This window comes from Oncorhynchus nerka, linkage group LG24 (genome assembly GCF_034236695.1).
Source record: "Oncorhynchus nerka isolate Pitt River linkage group LG24, Oner_Uvic_2.0, whole genome shotgun sequence".
NCBI lineage: Eukaryota > Metazoa > Chordata > Actinopteri > Salmoniformes > Salmonidae > Oncorhynchus > Oncorhynchus nerka.
Genome location: NC_088419.1, coordinates 35,128,809 through 35,148,181, shown reverse-complemented (window position 1 = coordinate 35,148,181; position 19,373 = coordinate 35,128,809). Strand labels below are relative to the sequence as shown.

Genomic DNA, 19,373 nt, shown 5'->3' with positions numbered 1-19,373 from the left:
ATGTTGTACCTTGTAATAGCTTTCTCAGATAGGACTTTGTTCAATGTCTCCAGCACAGCTTTGTCAACAGACATCAGAAACTGAGGGACAAATCGTGGCTGAAACACCTACAGTAACACTCATTTGAGAGAAGAATCGCAAAGTGACACTTGGAGAATATTCAGATCATCTTTATTTGGATGAATTGTTCCGACATAAGAGGGGTTGCACTCAGGGTGCCACTGTGGATGGTTATAGGGGGGTCACGGGTACATTATCATTTAGCAGACACTCTTATCCAGAGTGACTTACAGTATTGAGTACATACATTTGTCGTTTTGGGGCACCGTGGGGGTACCCCACAACCCTGGCATTGCAAGCGCGATGCTCTACCAACTGAGCCACAAGGGACCCACATGTTAGCCATCCTCCTGTACAGGGTCAATACAGTACCATAGAAATAGAATGAAATTGCACAAAAACAGAATGTCATTATTTTATGGTCAATACAACCCCACTGATATGTGGTGACCATGGAAGGGATTAGCATCCACAACACAGACGCTTAGGGGGAGAAAGAACAGCCATCCTGTTTTAACTGTACAGAATGACAGCATGCATTGACTGAGTGTTCTGATGGAAGCATTGCCTATAGCCATTTATGTCCTAACCCAATCAGATGGAATGCTTAAATACAGTTCACAAATGTAAACCATGTCATTTAACTCAGTGTACATATATTATTTGCTACTAAAGCATTCAAAAGATAACTCACCTTCAACACGTTTGACACTCTAGTGAACTGATGTGATTGCTGTTAGCTGCAGAGTTCTGACAGTTCTATACAGTGCTAAATCTGGACACTAATCTCCAATACTGAAAACGACAACAAAACATCACCAACATGTACACACACAAAAAAACAGACAATTCTTCCCTTTCGCACACAAGAAGAAGACATCAACGTGGCCGGAGAGGCACAGAATAAATAGGATGTGGGTGACGGAGTAGCCACGGGTGACAGCATGTCACTCAAACAGCAGGTCCTGGTCGGTTTCCTCCATCAGCATGTTGGATGGCTCGGCGATGGGGCCCAGCTTGGCCAGACGGGCGGCGATCTCCTTCTCCGTCCTCTCCCTCATCTGCTTCTTTTTCTCCTGGATCTTCTTCAGCCTGAGGAGGTGGGACTCACCATAGATATTTGAATTAGAACACTCGATATCGCTACGAGACACGCGGACAGTGATCCTCCAGTCAGCTGGGGGTGTAGACTTGGTGTTGAGGATGAGGAGTCTGAGGGATGACGTAACTTACCTGTAGAACTCTTCTCGTTCCCTCTCATCCAGCTCAGTGATGATGTAGCTGAGGGTCCGCTCAATGCGGGGGATGATCACTGAGGACAGGTCAAACCACATTTTATCCTCTCCACGCTGTCTTCCAACCATCTCTTTTGACTGCCATTATCGATATGTAGAGCAGGTTTAGTTATTGTGCCAAAGCGGTGCAGACTCACCATGCTCAATGGCGTTCACACGGCGGTTGGTGATCTTGATGGCCTGATCCAGTGTGACAAAGGAAGTCTGTAGATCAAAACAGTGAGACAATGAGACTTTGTTGTTCAGTCACACATGCTCCGCGTGGCTTACCAGTCTCGCGAGACTTACCTGTAAGGAGGCCAACTCCACTAGCAGCTCCACTGCTTTGGCATAGTTCCTCTTCAGCCTGGAGACCTGCTCTCCTCCCCTGGCCAGACCAGTCAGCTCATAACCTAATAAGGAGAGGATAGAGGGAAGCAAAGAATACAGTGAGCAGTGACACAGAAACACACTACAATACCAGTTCAATAGCAGGGCATAGCTTTCTAGAAGTTGTTCAACTAAATTTGCCCACAAATGGAACCATGCCAATATGAGGTAATAATAACAATAATAAATGCCATTTGCAGATGCTTTTATCCAAAGCCATACAGGGCCACAGGGTTGGGGTTAATTCCACAAACTAAATTAGATTCCCTCTCCCTGTAAATTCCATTGAATTCAATTCAATTTCTAGGTCTTTGAATTCAGAACAGTGTTGGTGAAGCTACTCTGAAAATATAGTTTGCCAAGCTACAAATTACTTCACACTGGAAGAAGTTAAACTAGACCACAGAAAAATTGTTTACCTAACGAAAAGTATTTCACCACATACACACCACTTAGTGAAAGATTATCATATATACATCTGAAATGTCATAGGCTACTTTGGGGTAATATGTTAACAGAATGTATAAAAACAAGACCTCACCAATCTACATAAAATAAGTGTTTCTAGACATTTTAGCAAATGTATTGAAAATGAAATACAGAAATATGACGATCCAAACTGAGTTTAGATGCATTGAATTTCCTTTGATCATCCTTGATATGTCACTACAACTTGTGGCCAATTCAATTGTTTTTGGATATGATTTAGAAAGACAACACACCTGTCTAAATACAGTGCATTCAGAAAGTATTCAGACCCCTTGACTTTTTCCACATTTTGTTATGTTACAGCCTTACTCTAAAATGTTTGTTTTTTTCTCAATCTATACACAATAAAGCAGAATGGCAATGCAAAAACAATATATTTTTAAAAATGTTTGCAAATTGATAAAGAAATCAAATCTTAATTATCACATTTACATACAGTTGAAGTCGGAAGTTTACATACACTTAGGTTGGCGTCATTAAAACTTGTTTTTCAACCACTCCACAAATTTCTTGTTAACAAACTATAGTTTTGGCAAGTCGGTTAGGACATCTACTTTGTGCATGACACACGACATTTTTCCAATTTTTCCAACAATTGTTTACAGGCAGATTATTTCACTGTTTAGCAATTCAAGTGGTTCAGAAGTTTACATACACTAAGTTGACTGTGCCTTTAAATAGCTTGGAAAATTCCAGAAAATTCCACCATGGCTTTAGAAGCTTCTGATAGGCTAATTGACATCATTTGAGTTAATTGGAGGTGTACCTGTGGATGTATTTGAAGGCCTACCTTCAAACTCAGTGCTTCTTTGCTTGACATCATGTGAAAATCAAAAGAAATCAGCCAAGACCTCAGACAAAAATGTTTACACCTCCACAACTCTGGTTCATCCTTGGGAGCAATTTTCAAATGCCTGAAGGTACCACGTTCATCTGTACAAACAATAGCACGCAAGAATAAACACCATGGGACCACGCAGCCGTCATACCGCTCAGGAAGGAGACGCGTTCTGTCTCCTAGAGATGAAAGTACCTTGGTGCAAATCAATCTCAGAACAACAGCAAAGGACCTTGTGAAGATGCTGGAGGGAACAGATACAAAAGTATCTATATGCACAGTAAAATGAGTCCTATATCGATATAAACGGAAAGGCCGCTCAGCAAAGAAGAAGCCACTGCTCCAGAACCGCCATAAAAAAAGCCAGAATACGGTTTGCAACTGCACATGGGGATAAAGATCATACTTTTTGCAGACATGTCCTCTGGTCTGATGAAACAAAAATAGAACTGTTTGGCCATAATGACCATCGTTATGTTTGGGGAAAAAAGGGAGAGGCTTGCATGCCGAAGAACACCATCCCAACCGTGAAGCACAGGGGTGGCAGCATCATGTTGTGGGGGTGCTTTGCTGCAGGAGGGACTGGTGCACTTCACAAAATAGATGGCTTCATGAGAAAGGAAAATTATGTGGATATATTGAAGCAACATCTCAAGACATCAGTTAAAGCATGGTCGCAAATGGGTCTTCCAAATGGACAATGATAGAAGCATACTTCCAAAGTTATGGCAAAATGGCTTAAGGATAACAATGGCAAGGTATTGGAGTGGCCATCACAAAGCCCTGACCTCAATCCCATAGAACATTTGTGGGCAGAACTGAAAAAGTGTGTGCGAGCAAGGAGGCCTACAAACCAGACTCAGTTATACCAGCTCTGTCAGGAGGAATGGGCCACAATTCATCCAACTGATTGTGGGAAGCTTTTGGAAGGCTACCCGAAACGTTTGACCCAAGTTAAACCATTTAAAGGCAATGCTACCAAATACTAATTGAGTGCATGTAAACTTCTGACCCGCTGGGAATGTGATGAAATAAATAAAATTGAAATAATATAGCCTCAGCGAATACAGCCTCAAGGTTTCTTGGGTATGACGCTACAAGCTTAGCACTAGAGGTCGACCGATTAATCGGAATGGCCGATTTTTTTTTACACCTTTATTTTATCTAGGCAAGTCAATTAAGAACACATTCTTATTTTCAATGACGGCCTAGGAACATTCAAATCAAATCAAATTTTATTTGTCACATACACATGGTTAGCAGATGTTAATGCGAGTGTAGCGAAATGCTTGTGCTTCTAGTTCCGACAATGCAGTGATAACCAACAAGTAATCTAACTAACAATTCCAAAACTACTGTCTTATACACAGTGTAAGGGGATAAGGAATATGTACATAAGGATATATATATGAATGAGTGATGGTACAGAGCAGCATACAGTAGATGGTATCGAGTACAGTATATACATATGAGATGAGTATGTAGACAAAGTAAACAAAGTGGCATAGTTAAAGTGGCCAGTGAAATAAGGATGCAGTCGATGATCTAGAGTACAGTATATACGTATGCATATGAGATGAATAATGTAGGGTAAGTAACATTATATAAGGTAGCATTGTTTAAAGTGGCTAGTGATATATTTACATCATTTCCCATCAATTCCCATTATTAAAGTGGCTGGAGTTGGGTCAGTGTCAATGACAGTGTGATGGCAGCAGCCACTCAATGTTAGTGGTGGCTGTTTAACAGTCTGATGGCCTTGAGATAGAAGCTGTTTTTCAGTCTCTCGGTCCCAGCTTTGATGCACCTGTACTGACCTCGCCTTCTGGATGATAGCGGGGTGAACAGGCAGTGGCTCGGGTGGTTGTTGTCTTTGATGATCTTTATGGCCTTCCTGTGACATCGGGTGGTCTAGGTGTCCTGGAGGGCAGGTAGTCTGCCCCCAGTGATGCGTTGTGCAGACCTCACTACCCTCTGGAGAGCCTTACGGTTGAGGGCGGAGCAGTTGCCGTACCAGGCGGTGATACAGCCCGCCAGGATGCTCTCGATTGTGCATCTGTAGAAGTTTGTGAGTGCTTTTGGTGACAAGCCGAATTTCTTCAGCCTCCTGAGGTTGAAGAGGCGCTGCTGCGCCTTCTTCACGACGCTGTCAGTGTGAGTGGACCAATTCAGTTTGTCTGTGATGTGTATGCCGAGGAACTTAAAACTTGCTACCCTCTCCACTACTGTTCCATCGATGTGGATAGGGGGGTGTTCCCTCTGCTGTTTCCTGAAGTCCACAATCATCTCCTTAGTTTTGTTGACGTTGAGTGTGAGGTTATTTTCCTGACACCACACTCCGAGGGCCCTCACCTCCTCCCTGTAGGCCGTCTCGTCGTTGTTGGTAATCAAGCCTACCACTGTTGTGTCGTCCGCAAACTTGATGATTGAGTTGGAGGCGTGCGTGGCCACGCAGTCGTGGGTGAACAGGGAGTACAGGAGAGGGCTCAGAACGCACCCTTGTGGGGCCCCCGTGTTGAGGATCAGCGGGGAGGAGATGTTGTTGCCTACCCTCACCACCTGGGGGCGGCCCGTCAGGAAGTCCAGTACCCAGTTGCACAGGGCGGGGTTGAGACCCAGGGTCTCGAGCTTGATGACGAGCTTGGAGGGTACTATGGTGTTGAATGCCGAGCTGTAGTCGATGAACAGCATTCTCACATAGGTATTCCTCTTGTCCAGGTGGGTTAGGGCAGTGTGCAGTGTGGTTGAGATTGCATCGTCTGTGGACCTATTTGGGCGGTAAGCAAATTGGAGTGGGTCTAGGGTGTCAGGTAGGGTGGAGGTGATATGGTCCTTGACTAGTCTCTCAAAGCACTTCATGATGACGGAAGTGAGTGCTACGGGGCGGTAGTCGTTTATCTCAGTTACCTTAGCTTTCTTGGGAACATTGGGTTAACTGCCTCGTTCAGAGGCAGAACGACAGATTTTTACCTTGTCAGCTCGGGGGATTCAATCTTGCAACCTTAAAGTTAACTAGTCCAACGCTCTAACCACCTGATTACATTGCACTCCACAAGGAGCCTTCCTGTTATGCAAATGCAGTAGAAGCCAAGGTAAGTTGCAAGCTAGCATCAAACTTATCTTATAAAAACAATCAATCAATCATAATCACTAGTTAACTACACATGGTTGATGATTTGACTAGTTTATCTAGCGTGTCCTGCGTTGCATATAATTGATGTGGTGCGTATCGTTGCTCCAATGTGTACCTAACCATAAACATCAATGACTTTCTTAAAATCAATACACAGAAGTATATATTTTTAAACCTGCATATTTAGCTAAAATAAATCCAGGTTAGCAGGCAATATTACCCAGGTGAAATTGTGTCACTTCTCTTATGTTGATTGCACGCAGAGTCAGTGTATATGCAACAGTTTGGGCCGCCTAATTTGTCAGAATTTTACGTAATTATGACATAACATTGAAGGTTGTGCAATGTAACAGGAATATTTAGACTTATGGATGCCACCCGTTAGATAAAATACGGAACGGTTCCATATGTCACTTAAAGAATAAACGTCTTGTTTTCGAGATGATAGTTTCTGGATTCGACCATATTAATGACCTACGGCTCCTATTTCTGTGTGTTATTATGTTATAATTAAGTCTATGATTTGGTAGAGCAGTCTGACTGAGCAGTGGTAAGCAGCAGCAGGCTCGTAATCATTCATTCAAACAGCACTTTTGTGCGTTTTGCCAGCAGCTCTTCGTTGTGCTTCAAGCATTGCGCTGTTTATGACTTCAAGCCTATCAACTCCCGAGATTAGGCTGGTGTAACCTATGTGAAATTAGTTAGCGGGGTGCGCGCTAATAGCATTTCAAACGTCACTCGCTCAGACTTGGAGTGGTTGTTCCCCTTGCTTCGAGGGTGGCTGTTGTCGATGTGTTCCTGGTTCGAGCCCAGGTAAGAGCGAGGAGAGGGACGGAAGCTATACTGTTACACTGGCAATACTAAAGTGCCTATAAGAACATCCAATAGTCCAAGGTTAATGAAATACAAATGGTATAGAGAGAAATAGTCCTATAATTCCTATAATAACTACAACCTATAACTTCTTACCTGGGAATATTGAAGACTCATGTTAAAAGGAACCAACAGCTTTCATATGTTCTCATGTTCTGAGCAAGGAACTTAAACGTTAGCTTTCTTACATGGCACATATTGCACTTTTACTTTCAACGCTTTGTTTTTGCATTATTTAAACCAAATTGAACATGTTTCATTATTTATTTGAGGCTAAATTAATTTTATTGATGCATTATATTATGTTAAAATAAGTGTTCATTCAGTATTGTTGTAATTGTGATTATTACAAATAAATAACATTTTATATAAAAAAATATATAATAAAAAATAAAAAAAATTGTCCGATTAATCGGTATCTGCATTTTTTTTTTTGGTCCTCCAATAATCGGTATCGGCGTTGAAAAATCATAATCGGTCGACCTCTACTTAGCACACTTATATTTGGGGAGTTTCTCCCATTCTTCTCTGTAGATCCTTTCAAGCTCATCAGGTTGGATGGGGAGCGTCGCTGCACCATTATTTTCAGGTCTCTCCAGATAAATTAGATCTAGTTCAAGTCCAGGCTCCGGCTGGACCACTCAAGGACATTGTCCCGAAGCCACTCCTGCGTTGACGTGGCTGTGTGCTTAGGGTTGTTGTCCTGTTGGAAGGGGAACCTTCGCCCCAGACTGAGGTCTTGAGCAGGTTTTCTTCAAGGATCTCTCTGTACTTTGCTCCGATCATCTTTTCCTCGATCCTGACTAGTCTCCCAGTCCCTACCGCTGAAAAACATCCCCACAGCATAATGCTGCCACCACCATGCTTCACCGTAGGGATGGTGTCAGCTTTCCTCCAAACGTGACACTTGGCATTGAGGCCAAAGAGTTCAATCTTGGTTACATCATGCCAGAGAATCCTGTTTGTCATGGTCTGAGAGTCTTTAGGTGCCTTTTGGCAAACTCCAAGCAGGCTGTAGTGTGTCTTTACCTGAGGAGTGGCTTCCATCTGGCCACGCTACCATAAAGGCCTGATTGGTGGAATGCTGCAAAGATGGTTGCCCTTCTGGAAAGTTCTCCCATCTCCACAGAGGAACTCTAGAGCTCTGTCAGAGTGACAATCGGGTTATTGGTCACCTCCCTGACCAAGGCCCTTCTCACCCGATTGTTCAGTTTGTCCGGACGGCCAGCTCTAGGAAGAGTCTTGGTGGTTCCAAACTTCTTCCATTTAAGAATGATGGGAGGCCACTGTGTTCTTGGGAACTTTCAATGCTGCAGAGCAGAAATATACAATCAAGTCCAAGGAACTGCCTGTAGATCTCCGAGATAGAATTGTGATGAGACATACAGTATCTGGGGAAGGGTATAAAACAATTTCTAGAGTGTTGAGATTTTCCAAGAGCACAGTGGTCTATATCATTGGGAAATTTAACAAATACGGAACTTCCCAGACTCTGCCTAGAGCTGGCCGTCCGACCTAACTGAGCAATCGGGCTAGAAGGACCTTGGTCAGGGAGGTGACCAAGAACCCAATGACCACTCTGACAGAACTACAGAGTTCCTTGGCTGAGATGGGAGAACCTGTCAGAAGGCAAACCGTGTCTACAGTACTTCACCAACCTGGGCTTTATGGGAGTGGCCAGATGGAAGCTACGCCTGACAAAAAGGCCCATGACAGCATGCCTGGAGTTGGCAAAAATATTCTGTGGTCTGTTGAGACAAAAACTGAATTATTTGGCCTGAATGCAAAGCACTATTTCTGGAAAAAACCAGGCACAGCTCATCATCTGTCTAACACCACATCTAACACCATCACTAAAGTGAAGCATGGGAGGCAGGATCATGCCATGGGGATGTTTTTCAGCAGCAGGGACTGGGAGACTGGTAATGATAGAGGGAACAATGAATGGAGTCAAATTCAGGCAAGTCTTTGATGAGAACCTGCTTCAGAGGACAAACGACCCCAAGCATACAGCCAAAGCAACACTGGAATGGCTTCAGAACAAGAATGTGAAAGTCCTTGAGTGACCCAGCCAAAGCACAGACTTGAATCCCATTGAAAATCTGTGGCAATTCTTGAAGATTGCTGTTCACCGCTACTCCCCATCTAACTTAACAGAGCTTGAGAAAAATCTGCAAGGAAGAATGGGAGAAAATCCCCAAATCCAGATGTGCAAAAATGATAACAGACATACCCAAGACAACTCAAAGCTGTAGGGGCGCCTACAAAGTATTGACTCGCGTGTAAATACGTATGTAAATTATATTTCTGTATTTAATTTGCCAAACATTTCTAAAAACATGTTTTCAGTTTTGTCTAAATATTTAATACATTTTTATTTCAGGCTAGAACAACAAAATGTGGAATAAGTCAAGGGGTATTAATACTTTCTGAAGGCACTGTAGATTTGAATACCACCAAGCTACTGCAATATGTAGTTAAATTACTAGTTTAACTACACGTAGTTAACTACTACCAAACACTGATTCAGAGATAATTAAATTCCTCTCAATTACAATGTTGGGAATTTAATTATTGGATATATTATCCTCAATAATTCCATAAATTCCTATTTGAATTCAATTCCCCTCAGGCTTTAAGGCTGATCATACATTTACATTTAAGTCATTTAGCAGACGCTCTTATCCAGAGCGACTTACAATATAGAAATACCAAGTTAATGACTTCAAACAAATCCTGCAGTAATTTCATTAACTGGGCAAAGTAGAAATATTTAATTTGAATTATTAACTGTTTTTATCATTCCAATTCAATACGTCCAAACAGCCTAAATCAAATTCCATTACTTGAAGATTGTTGAATTCAACGTAAATTCTCCACTTCATGAGTGAATTCAAGAATTGATTTGGAATTTCAAACTAAATTGGAATTGGCCTCAACCCTGCATGACCAGATAAGAACACTACTTACTGTCCCCTCCTTCTTGGTAGTGCTCAAACACAGGTAGAGTGACACCTGTGAGGAAAAGGAAAATCGCACAGGTGAGACATTAAGGAGAGACATGCTGTTGTTCTAAAAAGATACAGAGAAGTCCAGAAGGTGTTGACCTGCCACGTTATCCTTCTTAGCCCGAACCTTCACCTGGGCCTTGTTCACATTCTGGATGACAGTGGTGCTGTGGGAACATGATAATATTGACAAAACATTAGCAAAATATTGACATCAGACAAACACCTAAATAAAGGCCTCAAATGGCTCATGATGAGGCCCGTCCTCTCACCTGAAGTCGCCAGCGGCGAATTTCGCCTCAGCCAAAGAGAAGGCCGCCTCCCTCATCACTTCACCCATCAATGTCTTTGTCTAGAAATCGGGAGAGGCAATAAAAAGACAGGAGCCAACGTAACATGCCCCGATGACAGGATTTTATACAAAGAAATAATACAACTGACGTATATTAAATCAGATAAGAAACAGAGAATTAGACAATGTTTTAATCATAGAAAAAGGACTACTAGAACAGATATTCCCATTTAAAAATTGCTGGTCCGTGATGGGTGGGCCGGCAGACATATTGAGTTCACTCATGAGCGCACTGTCAAATGTCCATGGTCCGAGGGGCTTTTTCCATTCTAGTCATTCTTGTTTCTATGGTTTTAAATCTCCTTGAATTACCTCGATGATCTTGCGGAGGATCTGACGGAAGCGCATGGAGAGGGCATCAGCCTTCTTCTTCAGTAGGTTTCTACCAGTCTGGGCCCCCTTCAGACGGGCCTTCATGATGGTCTGGGCCCTTCACAGACAAGTCATCAGGTGTCAGAGAGGACTTCCATCATAAACATGGCCATTCAGATTTGAATCATGTTGAAAGATATTGGTGCTTTTATGCCGTTTTCTGCAGGTCACCACAATATCAAAAGTGCCTGTTTATTGACCCATCATTATGATGTTCCAGACAAATTAACATAGGAAGTAGTTAGACATGGCATAATCTGTGCCATAGACTGTGTGAGTAAAGTTGGGGCACATCAAAATCTCCCAGTGGTTGTTTGGAAATTATGGACAGTCATCACATGACAGTGACAGTCCATTTCCTCTTTTAGATGTTCATCATGAAATGGCAAAGAAATACAACTATTGACATGAAATAATAACGAATGCCATTGCAAATTGTTGCAAAAGTTGAGTTTTTTCATAATTTATTTTAAAGGGCTCACAATTGGCTGTGCTTGGCTAACTAGCTGACAGCTGGCTCAGCTTACTGATCTGTAATTTCCTTCATTTCAATTTGGCTCAACCTAACACAACTAAAATGTCATGTATTAAATGGGGGGCATAAATTTGCTCCCCTAGATTGAGTGGACTAGCTTGCTAGAAATGTCAAACTATGCTGGCTAAAATAACAAGCTACCTAGACTTGATACTTACATTCTAGAGGGGAAGACGTCGATTCTCTCTTTTCCTGACATCTTCTTTGGCTGCAAACGGTCTTATGTACTTCAATTACGTCTGGACGGCGATTAAATAACGAGACACCACGCAAATACCTAAAATATTAAAGAATAGGTATTGCACAGTTGTTATTACTTGGAGAATAACAGCTTTGTAACCGATGTCGTGTTATTCATGATATTCTATCGCAAAAGCCATCAGCTGGTTAGTAGTCATGTGACTATGTTGTTAACCGCTATTGCGCTTGCGCGTGTCAACCCGGGCGCTTTCTCTTCCGGGTCGAAAATTTGCACACCACGGATGAATTTGAAGTTGTAGCAATCGGGCCTAATTCGCCAGCTACGTATTTGAATACAAATTATAACGTTTAAAAAAAATCTAATACAGGACGTTCAACAGTGTTGTTCTGTAACCATACGATACAGGTAAGGCATCTACTCGAATCACTGCGAACACAACAGCTGTTTGCCGGAGTTGTGAATGACTGGCTAAGTAACGTAGCTATGTAGCTAGCGCTATAGGTGCATGTGCCGCATGTATGAGCTAATGGGTTAGCTGGGTAGCTAGCTAGCTAAATGATCAGTTTTGCGTGTGAATAAATGTGGATGCGTTGACGTCCATACATCAGACTGAAGACAGATTCATGATGACAGTTATTTAGTTTTGCAAGTGTATATGACACTGTGTTAGTAACATCTTCATCTCTAACCAGCACACGTAGCTAAGTTAGTTAACGGTAAGTAAGATGATGACGTTGAGTGAGTGTACAAGGATAGCTACATGACTATGAGAGATGACTGGCATTTTGTTCTGATATTGCAATCTAGCGGCACCAGATCACTCCTCCTTGTCGCCCCCCCCCACCATTCAGTTGCTCTCTAGAGTTTAATCAAAGCCTGTTTAAAACCCTTTGTAAGTATATGGAATAGCATATCTCTCTGTTTTCATTATATTGACCTCTGTCCTATTGTCTCCCCCCCAGTGATGCCGAACCTTAGCTGTAGGTTCTACCAACACCGGTTCCCTGAGGTGGAGGATGTGGTGATGGTGAATGTGCGCTCCATCGCTGAGATGGGCGCCTATGTCAGCCTGCTGGAGTACAACAACATTGAGGGCATGATCCTGCTGAGCGAGTTGTCGCGCCGACGTATCCGCTCCATCAACAAGCTCATTAGGATCGGACGCAATGAGTGCGTGGTGGTCATCCGAGTGGACAAAGAGAAGGGTGAGGCGGGGTTTGAGTATGTGCGGTCAAGAAATGTAGACTGTGTGTGTGTGTGTGTACACATTGTGTTATAGGTATAAAAAAAACAAAAAAACATTGTCAACTCTTTGCAGGGTACATTGATTTATCAAAGAGAAGAGTTTCGCCAGAGGATGCTATCAAATGTGAAGACAAATTCACCAAATCTAAAACCGTAAGTTAGGTTCACCGTCAACACTCAGCCACGTGCCGGAGGATGCTGTAATATACAAAATTCGATTTATCATTCCGTTCCACCGATGTCATAAACTCTCAGACGTTTGTGCTGCCTGGTCCCAGATCTGTTTGTGCTGTACAGCCTACTACTGTCGTCGTTGGGATGACAATGACCATAGGAGTCCGTAAGAAAGCACAAACAGGGCCGTATTCATAGAGCATCTGAGTATGAGTGCTGATCTAGGATCAGTGTAGCCTTTTAAATAATAATGAATATGATTACACAAACAGGGGGCACCTGATCCTAGATCAGCACTCATACTCTGAGACACTTTATGAATACGGGCTCAGATCTCGGACCAGGCTGACATTTGTGAGTTTTCCCTCTTGACCAGAGGTGATATCGAGGTGTAAATGTTTTTATGGTGTGGCGTCCGTGGCAGGTGTACAGTATCCTTCGACACGTGGCTGAGGTGCTGGAGTACACTAAGGACGAGCAGCTGGAGAGCCTGTTCACGCGCACCGCCTGGGTGTTTGATGAGAAGTACAAGCGTCCGGGATATGGCGCCTACGACGTCTTCAAACAGGCTGTATCGTAAGTATCGTGACTCTTCTTCCTATATACATTACCAGTCAAAAGGTTTGGACACACCTACTCATTCAAGGGTTTTTCTTTATTTTTTGCTATTTTCTACATTGTAGAATAATAGTGAAGACATCAACTATGGAATAACACATGGAATCATGAAGTAACCAAAAAAGTGTTAAACAAATCAAAATATACTTTATATTTCAGGTTCCTCAAAGTAGCCGCCCTTTTCCTTGATGACAGCTTTGCACACTTTTGGCATTCTCTACCAGCTTCATGAGGTGGAATGCTTTTCCAACAGTCTTGAAGGAGTTCCTTCATATGCTGGGCACTTGTTGGCTGATTTTCCTTCACTCTGCGGTCCAACTCATCCCAAACCATCTCAATTGGGTTGAGGTTGGGTGATTGTGGAGTCCAGGTCATCTGATGCAGCACTCAATCACTCCTTCTTGGTCAAATAGCCCTTACATATTCTCACTAAGAGCAAACCAGATGGGATGGCGTTTCGCTGCAGAATGCTGTGGTAGCCATGCTGGTTAAGTGTGCCTTGAATTCTAAATATATCACAGTGTCAACAGCAAAGCACCATCACACCTCCTCCTCCATGCTTCACAGTGGGAATCACACATGCAGAGATTATCCGTTCACCTACTCTGCGTCTCACAAAGACACGGCAGTTGGAACCAAAAATTGCACATTTGGACTCATCAGATTTCTACCAGTCTAATGTACATTGCTTGTGTTTATTTGCGCAAGCAATCTCTTCTTGTTATTGGTGTCCTTTTAGTAGTGGTTTCCTTGCAACAAAACCACAAAGGCCTGATTCATGCAGTCTTCTCTGAACAGTTGATGTTGAGATGTCTGTTACTTGAACTCTGTGAAGCATTTATTTGGGCTGCAATCTGAGGTGCAGTTAATTGCTCATTTCTGAGGCTGGTAACTAGTGAACTTATCGTCTGCAGCAGAGGTAACTCTGGTTCTTCCTTTCCTGTGGTGGTCCTCATGAGAGCCAGTTTCATCATTGCACTTTATGGTTTTTGCGACTGCACTCAAAGTACTTTACATTTTCCGTATTGACTGACCTTCGTGTCTTAAAATAATGATGGACTGTTGTTTCTCTTTGCTTATTTGAGCTGTCCTTGCCACAATATGGACTTCTGTATACCAACCCTACCTTGTCACAACACAATGCATTAAAAAGGAAAAAATCCACAAATGAACTTTTAACAAGGCACACCTGTTAATTGAAATGCATTCCAGGTGACTACCTCATGAAGCTGGTTGAGAAAATGCCAAGAGTGTGCAAAGCTGTCATCCAGGCAAAGGGTGGCTACTTTGGGGAATATAAGATATATTACACCTTTTTTTTGGTGACTACATGATTCCATATGTGTTACTTCATAGTTTTAATGTCTTCACTAATATTGTGCAATTGAGAAAATAGTTTTTAAAAAACAGGAAAACCCTGGAATGAGTAGGTGTGTTCCAACTTTGGACTGGTACTGTACCCATGACTGAGCAAAGCCAGGCTCAGCCAAGCTGTGTTAGGCTGGCTTGGTTACGTATTCTCCATAGTTGCTGGAACCATGCTGGAAAGGACAATGTGAAAAGGTTTACAATGAGCCTAAGACCTTTTATGTAGGTCTGTCCTTGTCTATTAATGGTCTGTACTATGTCATGTTTTGTGTGGATCCCAGGAAGAGTCGCTTCTGCGACAGCTAATGTGGATCCTAATAGAATACCACCTGTCATTCTTAGTAAGAGATGGATGCAGATTTTGTAGGCGGGTGTGAAATGGGTTGTAGTGTAGTGTTTGCTCCCGATCTCCTCAAATCATTTAGTCAGATATCCATGCTCCAAAAATGTTTTCTTTTTCCCAGTGACCCTGCCATGCTGGATGGGCTAGACCTGACTGAGGAGGAGAGGGCCGTGCTCATCGACAACATCAACAGGCGTCTCACTCCACAGGCTGTCAAAATCAGAGCAGGTCACAGCACACTCAACATTAACAGTGCAATAAATATGTACTAGTCATGTTAGAGAAGATCAATGAGGGGGGTTACATTGTAAAGATATGGGGGGGGTAGTTTTGATGCTACTTTCCTGCATTTCTAGACACTTTGTTGTGCGGCTGAGAGAAAAGGTTGCAGATTTACTGCAATTCTGTGTATTTTGCCATGGCTAATGCTGTGTTGTTTTGCTCGAACATAATAAGAAAATCTATACTGCTAAATGTATTATTTTAGGATGATGGTTTATTTAGAAACATTTTTCCCACTGTTTGGACTTAGGCGAGCTGAAAAAAAAAGATTAGGCGGCCCACCCAAGGATTTCAATTGCAGGAAAGTTATTGGCTAACCGATGGAGTCTTGTTGGGTCCGTATTTCCATATTTGATGTGTGTAGTGCCTACACAACTATGGAAATGAGCGACAAATGCTACATAATGTTCATTGATTCGTTCGCCAGAGTGGCATGTTGATGACACTATTGAACTCCTCTGAAGTTTTCAAATTAGAAACATGGCGACTTGACACTTTATTTTCTTTAAACAATACATTTTGACTATCATCCTTGCAGACATCGAGGTGGCATGCTACGGGTATGAGGGCATTGACGCTGTGAAAGACGCACTGAGGGCGGGGCTTAGCTGCTCGACAGAGGCCATGCCCATCAAGGTAGGTTGCATCAAGGAACTCTCATACTCAATACTTCTAATCTATTTAATTATATTTCTCTATCAATTTCATCTCGTCGTCCTGTGGTTGACCTCAACTTTCTCCAAGGCGTTGTATGACCACGCGTTGTATGACCACTCTCTCCCTAGATTAATCTGATAGCACCGCCACGCTACGTCATGACCACAACCACTCTGGAGCGCACCGAGGGCCTTTCGGTTCTCAACCAGGCCATGGCAGCCATCAAGGAGAGGATCGAGGAGAAGAGGGGCGTCTTCAACATCCAGATGGAGGTGAGACTGAGGATATGCAGTGACTTCAGAAAGTATTCACACCCCTTGACTTATTCCACATTTTGTTGTGTTACAGCCTGAATTCAAAATGATTTAAACGGGCCCATCTATACACAGTACCCCATAACGATGAAGTGAAGATGTTTTAGAAATGTTGGCACATTTTATTGAAAATAAAATAAAGAAATATCTCATTTACATATATATTAACACCCCTGAGTCAATACATGTTAGAATCACTTTTGGCAGGTTATTGTCCTGCTGAAAGGTGAATGTGTCTCCCGGACCCTGTTGGAAAGCAGACTGAACCAGGTTTTCCTCTAGGATATGTCCTGTACTTAGCTCTATTCCATTTATTTTTATCAACAACAAAAAACTCCCCAGTCCTTGCTGATGACAAGTATACCCATAACATAATGCAGCCACCACCATGCTTGAAAATATGCAGAGTGGTACTCGGTGGTGTTTTGTTGTATTTTCCCCAAACAAAACGCTTTGTATTCAAGACATAAACGTTTATTTCTTTGCCACATTTTAAGCCGTTTTACTTTAGTGCCTTATTACAAACAGGATGCGTTGCGTGTATTGGAATAATTTGTGTTCTGTACAGGCTTCCTTGTTTTCACTCTGTCATTTAGGTTAGTATTGTGGAGTAACTACACTGTTATTGATCCAACCTCCGTTTTCGCCTATCACAGCCATTAAACTCTGTAACTGTTTTAAAGTCAACATTGGCCTCATGGAGAAATCCCTTAGTGGTTTCCATCCTCCCCAGCAACTGAGGAAGGACGCCTGTATCTTTTATAATGAAAAAGTGTCATTAATAACTTCACCATGCTCAAAGGGATATTCAATGTCTGCTTTTTATGTTTACCCATCTACCAATAGGTGCCCTTTGTGGCATTTGAAAACTTTCCTGGTCTTTATGGTTGAATCTGTTTGAAATTCACTGCTCGACTGAGGAACCTTACAGATAATTGTGTGTGTGTGTGGTACACATAAAAAATAATGTTAAACACTTATTGCACACAGAGTGAGTCCATGCAACTTACTATGTGACTTGTTAAGCAGGTTTTTACTCCTTAACTTATTGAAGCTTGCCATAAAAGGGGATGAATACTTATTGACTCAATGCATTTCAGCTTTTCACTTTTAAATAATAATACTTTTTATACCTTTTCTCCCTAATTTCGTGGTATATAATTGTCCCATCGCTGCAACTCCCGTACAAACTCAGGAGAAGTGAAGGTCGAGAGACACGACCCTGCCAAGCCGCACTGCTTCTTGACACACTACTCGCTTATCCCGGAAGCGAGTCGCACCAATGTGTTGGAGGAAACGCCTTACAGCTAGCTGGTGAGCGTGCATGCGCCCGGCCCGCCACAAGAAGTCGCTAGAGCGCGATGGGACAAGGACATCCCGGCCGGCCAAACCCTTCCCTAACCCGGACGATGCTGGACCAATTGTGCGTTGCCTCATGGGTCTCCCGGTCTCGGCCGGCTGCGACACAGCCTGGGATCGAACCCGGGTCTACCATCACGTCTTTAGCACTGTAATGCAGTGCCTTAGGCCGCTGCATTTGGTTTCTCTCATCGTGGCCTTTGACGCTACTTCCCATGAAGTGCATGTGTCATGTCCAACCATGTTTATCATACAGAAGAACCCAAACTCTGTTTCAAATGTTGACTCGACGTAGATGTACCACCTGAATACATCCATTCAATATAGTGCAGTGTTCATTTACACCCGTAGCTCTCATCCACTCCCTTCCACAAAGATGTACTTCAGTACTTTTCGATTTCTCCATGCATATCTTATCAGCCAGGAGAGGCCTTTATTTATTTGGAGTGCACATTCCTTCAGTTCCCTGCAGTCCACTAAATAATTACACTTCTCATACACAGAGCCTGAACCTAACACTACTTTCAATCTCTGAGGATCTATAAAAACAAAGATATAAAACAGCACCAGTTTTACTTACCGTTTATTATAATAGTTAGCTTATATTTGTCCTATTTCACACGTGAATTGGAGTCTACATTTTTGTTGTTGCATATCTTACTCGAGTGAATTGATTGATTGTAAGTCGGTCTTTATAAGAGCATCTGCTGAATAAGTAAATGCGGTGTAATGTTCTTGTTATTACCCCCCCCTCCCCCTCCCCCCCTTCAGGCGAAGGTGGTGACGGACACGGACGAGACCGAACTGGCCCGTCAGCTTGAGAGGCTAGAGCGGGAGAATGCAGAGGTGGACGGAGACGACGAGGATGGAGAGATGGAGGCTAAAGCAGAGGACTAGTCCAGTTAGCCCTGAAAGGGTCGTTTGGAAGAAAACAAAAGGATGGACAGACTTCGCCATAGTCGCACTGTCCCACAGATGTGTAACTCTCATATTACATAAAGAGGTATTCACTGGCTAATATCCCTCTAAATTCTCAGAAGATAGAGAGAAACATACATTGCTATTCTCTGAAGTCTAGAGGTGGATAGACGGAAATGTTTTAAAGCAAATAAGACAAACCATATCAGTAACCATTTACAGTACAAACACCAATTTGGATCAATTATACCCATATATATGCAGAAAACTGTTTACAACAGTGGCCATTGCAAATTCACCTCTCGCTGGTCACAGGAAGTGATGCGTGTAAGAGGTATAGGCTCTAGTTGTGTGTGATACTGGCTTGGGTTACTTATGTGCTGTTCCTCTTTCAGTAGTATGGATTTTTACTGGCAGGATCTTGCTTGTGTGTAGCTCATGACATCAATAAAGTTCTGCACGTTTGATCTCAGTGGTTTTGGGTATGAATTGCAGCTGTGCTCCGATTGATTTTTCTACACAAATAACTTTGGTTATTTCATCTGCAACATGCCCATATAAACAAGTAT

General features: G+C 42.6%; 2 protein-coding genes across 2 annotated transcripts; one reads left to right on the top strand and one right to left on the bottom strand.

The window, feature by feature from the left end:
- Positions 1–154: 154 nt before the first annotated feature.
- Positions 155–11,734, bottom strand: LOC115107905 (V-type proton ATPase subunit D). The gene is made up of 9 exons (XM_029631666.2): positions 11,483–11,734; positions 10,730–10,847; positions 10,338–10,417; positions 10,165–10,232; positions 10,028–10,072; positions 1,644–1,747; positions 1,493–1,559; positions 1,294–1,372; positions 155–1,152 (listed from the first exon to the last, which is right to left on the bottom strand). The coding sequence occupies exons 1-9, from the start codon at positions 11,521–11,523 to the stop codon at positions 1,008–1,010; spliced, it is 747 nt and encodes a 248-aa protein (XP_029487526.1). The 5' UTR covers positions 11,524–11,734; the 3' UTR covers positions 155–1,007.
- A 39-nt stretch (positions 11,735–11,773) lies between these two features.
- Positions 11,774–19,276, top strand: LOC115107904 (eukaryotic translation initiation factor 2 subunit 1). Its single transcript, XM_029631665.2, has 8 exons — positions 11,774–11,931; positions 12,489–12,731; positions 12,845–12,924; positions 13,370–13,521; positions 15,396–15,502; positions 16,095–16,192; positions 16,342–16,485; positions 18,658–19,276. Exons 2-8 carry the CDS (start codon positions 12,491–12,493, stop codon positions 18,781–18,783), a joined length of 948 nt encoding a protein of 315 aa, XP_029487525.1. The 5' UTR covers positions 11,774–11,931; positions 12,489–12,490; the 3' UTR covers positions 18,784–19,276.
- Positions 19,277–19,373: the final 97 nt, after the last annotated feature.

Bases quoted from the DNA above. Each gene is read 5' to 3' on its own strand.
- LOC115107905 (XM_029631666.2), bottom strand. From the start codon at position 11,523: ATGTCAGGAAAAGAGAGAATCGACGTCTTCCCCTCTAGAAT. The intron at 10,233-10,337 runs GTGAGAGGACGG...ATGTTCCCACAG, and splicing joins TTCGCCGCTGGCGACTTCAG to CACCACTGTCATCCAGAATG. The intron at 1,560-1,643 runs GTAAGTCTCGCG...TTTGATCTACAG, and splicing joins TGGAGTTGGCCTCCTTACAG to ACTTCCTTTGTCACACTGGA.
- LOC115107904 (XM_029631665.2), top strand. From the start codon at position 12,491: ATGCCGAACCTTAGCTGTAGGTTCTACCAACACCGGTTCCCTGAGGTG. The intron at 15,503-16,094 runs GTCACAGCACAC...TCATCCTTGCAG, and splicing joins GGCTGTCAAAATCAGAGCAG to ACATCGAGGTGGCATGCTAC. The intron at 16,486-18,657 runs GTGAGACTGAGG...CCCCCCCTTCAG, and splicing joins TCTTCAACATCCAGATGGAG to GCGAAGGTGGTGACGGACAC.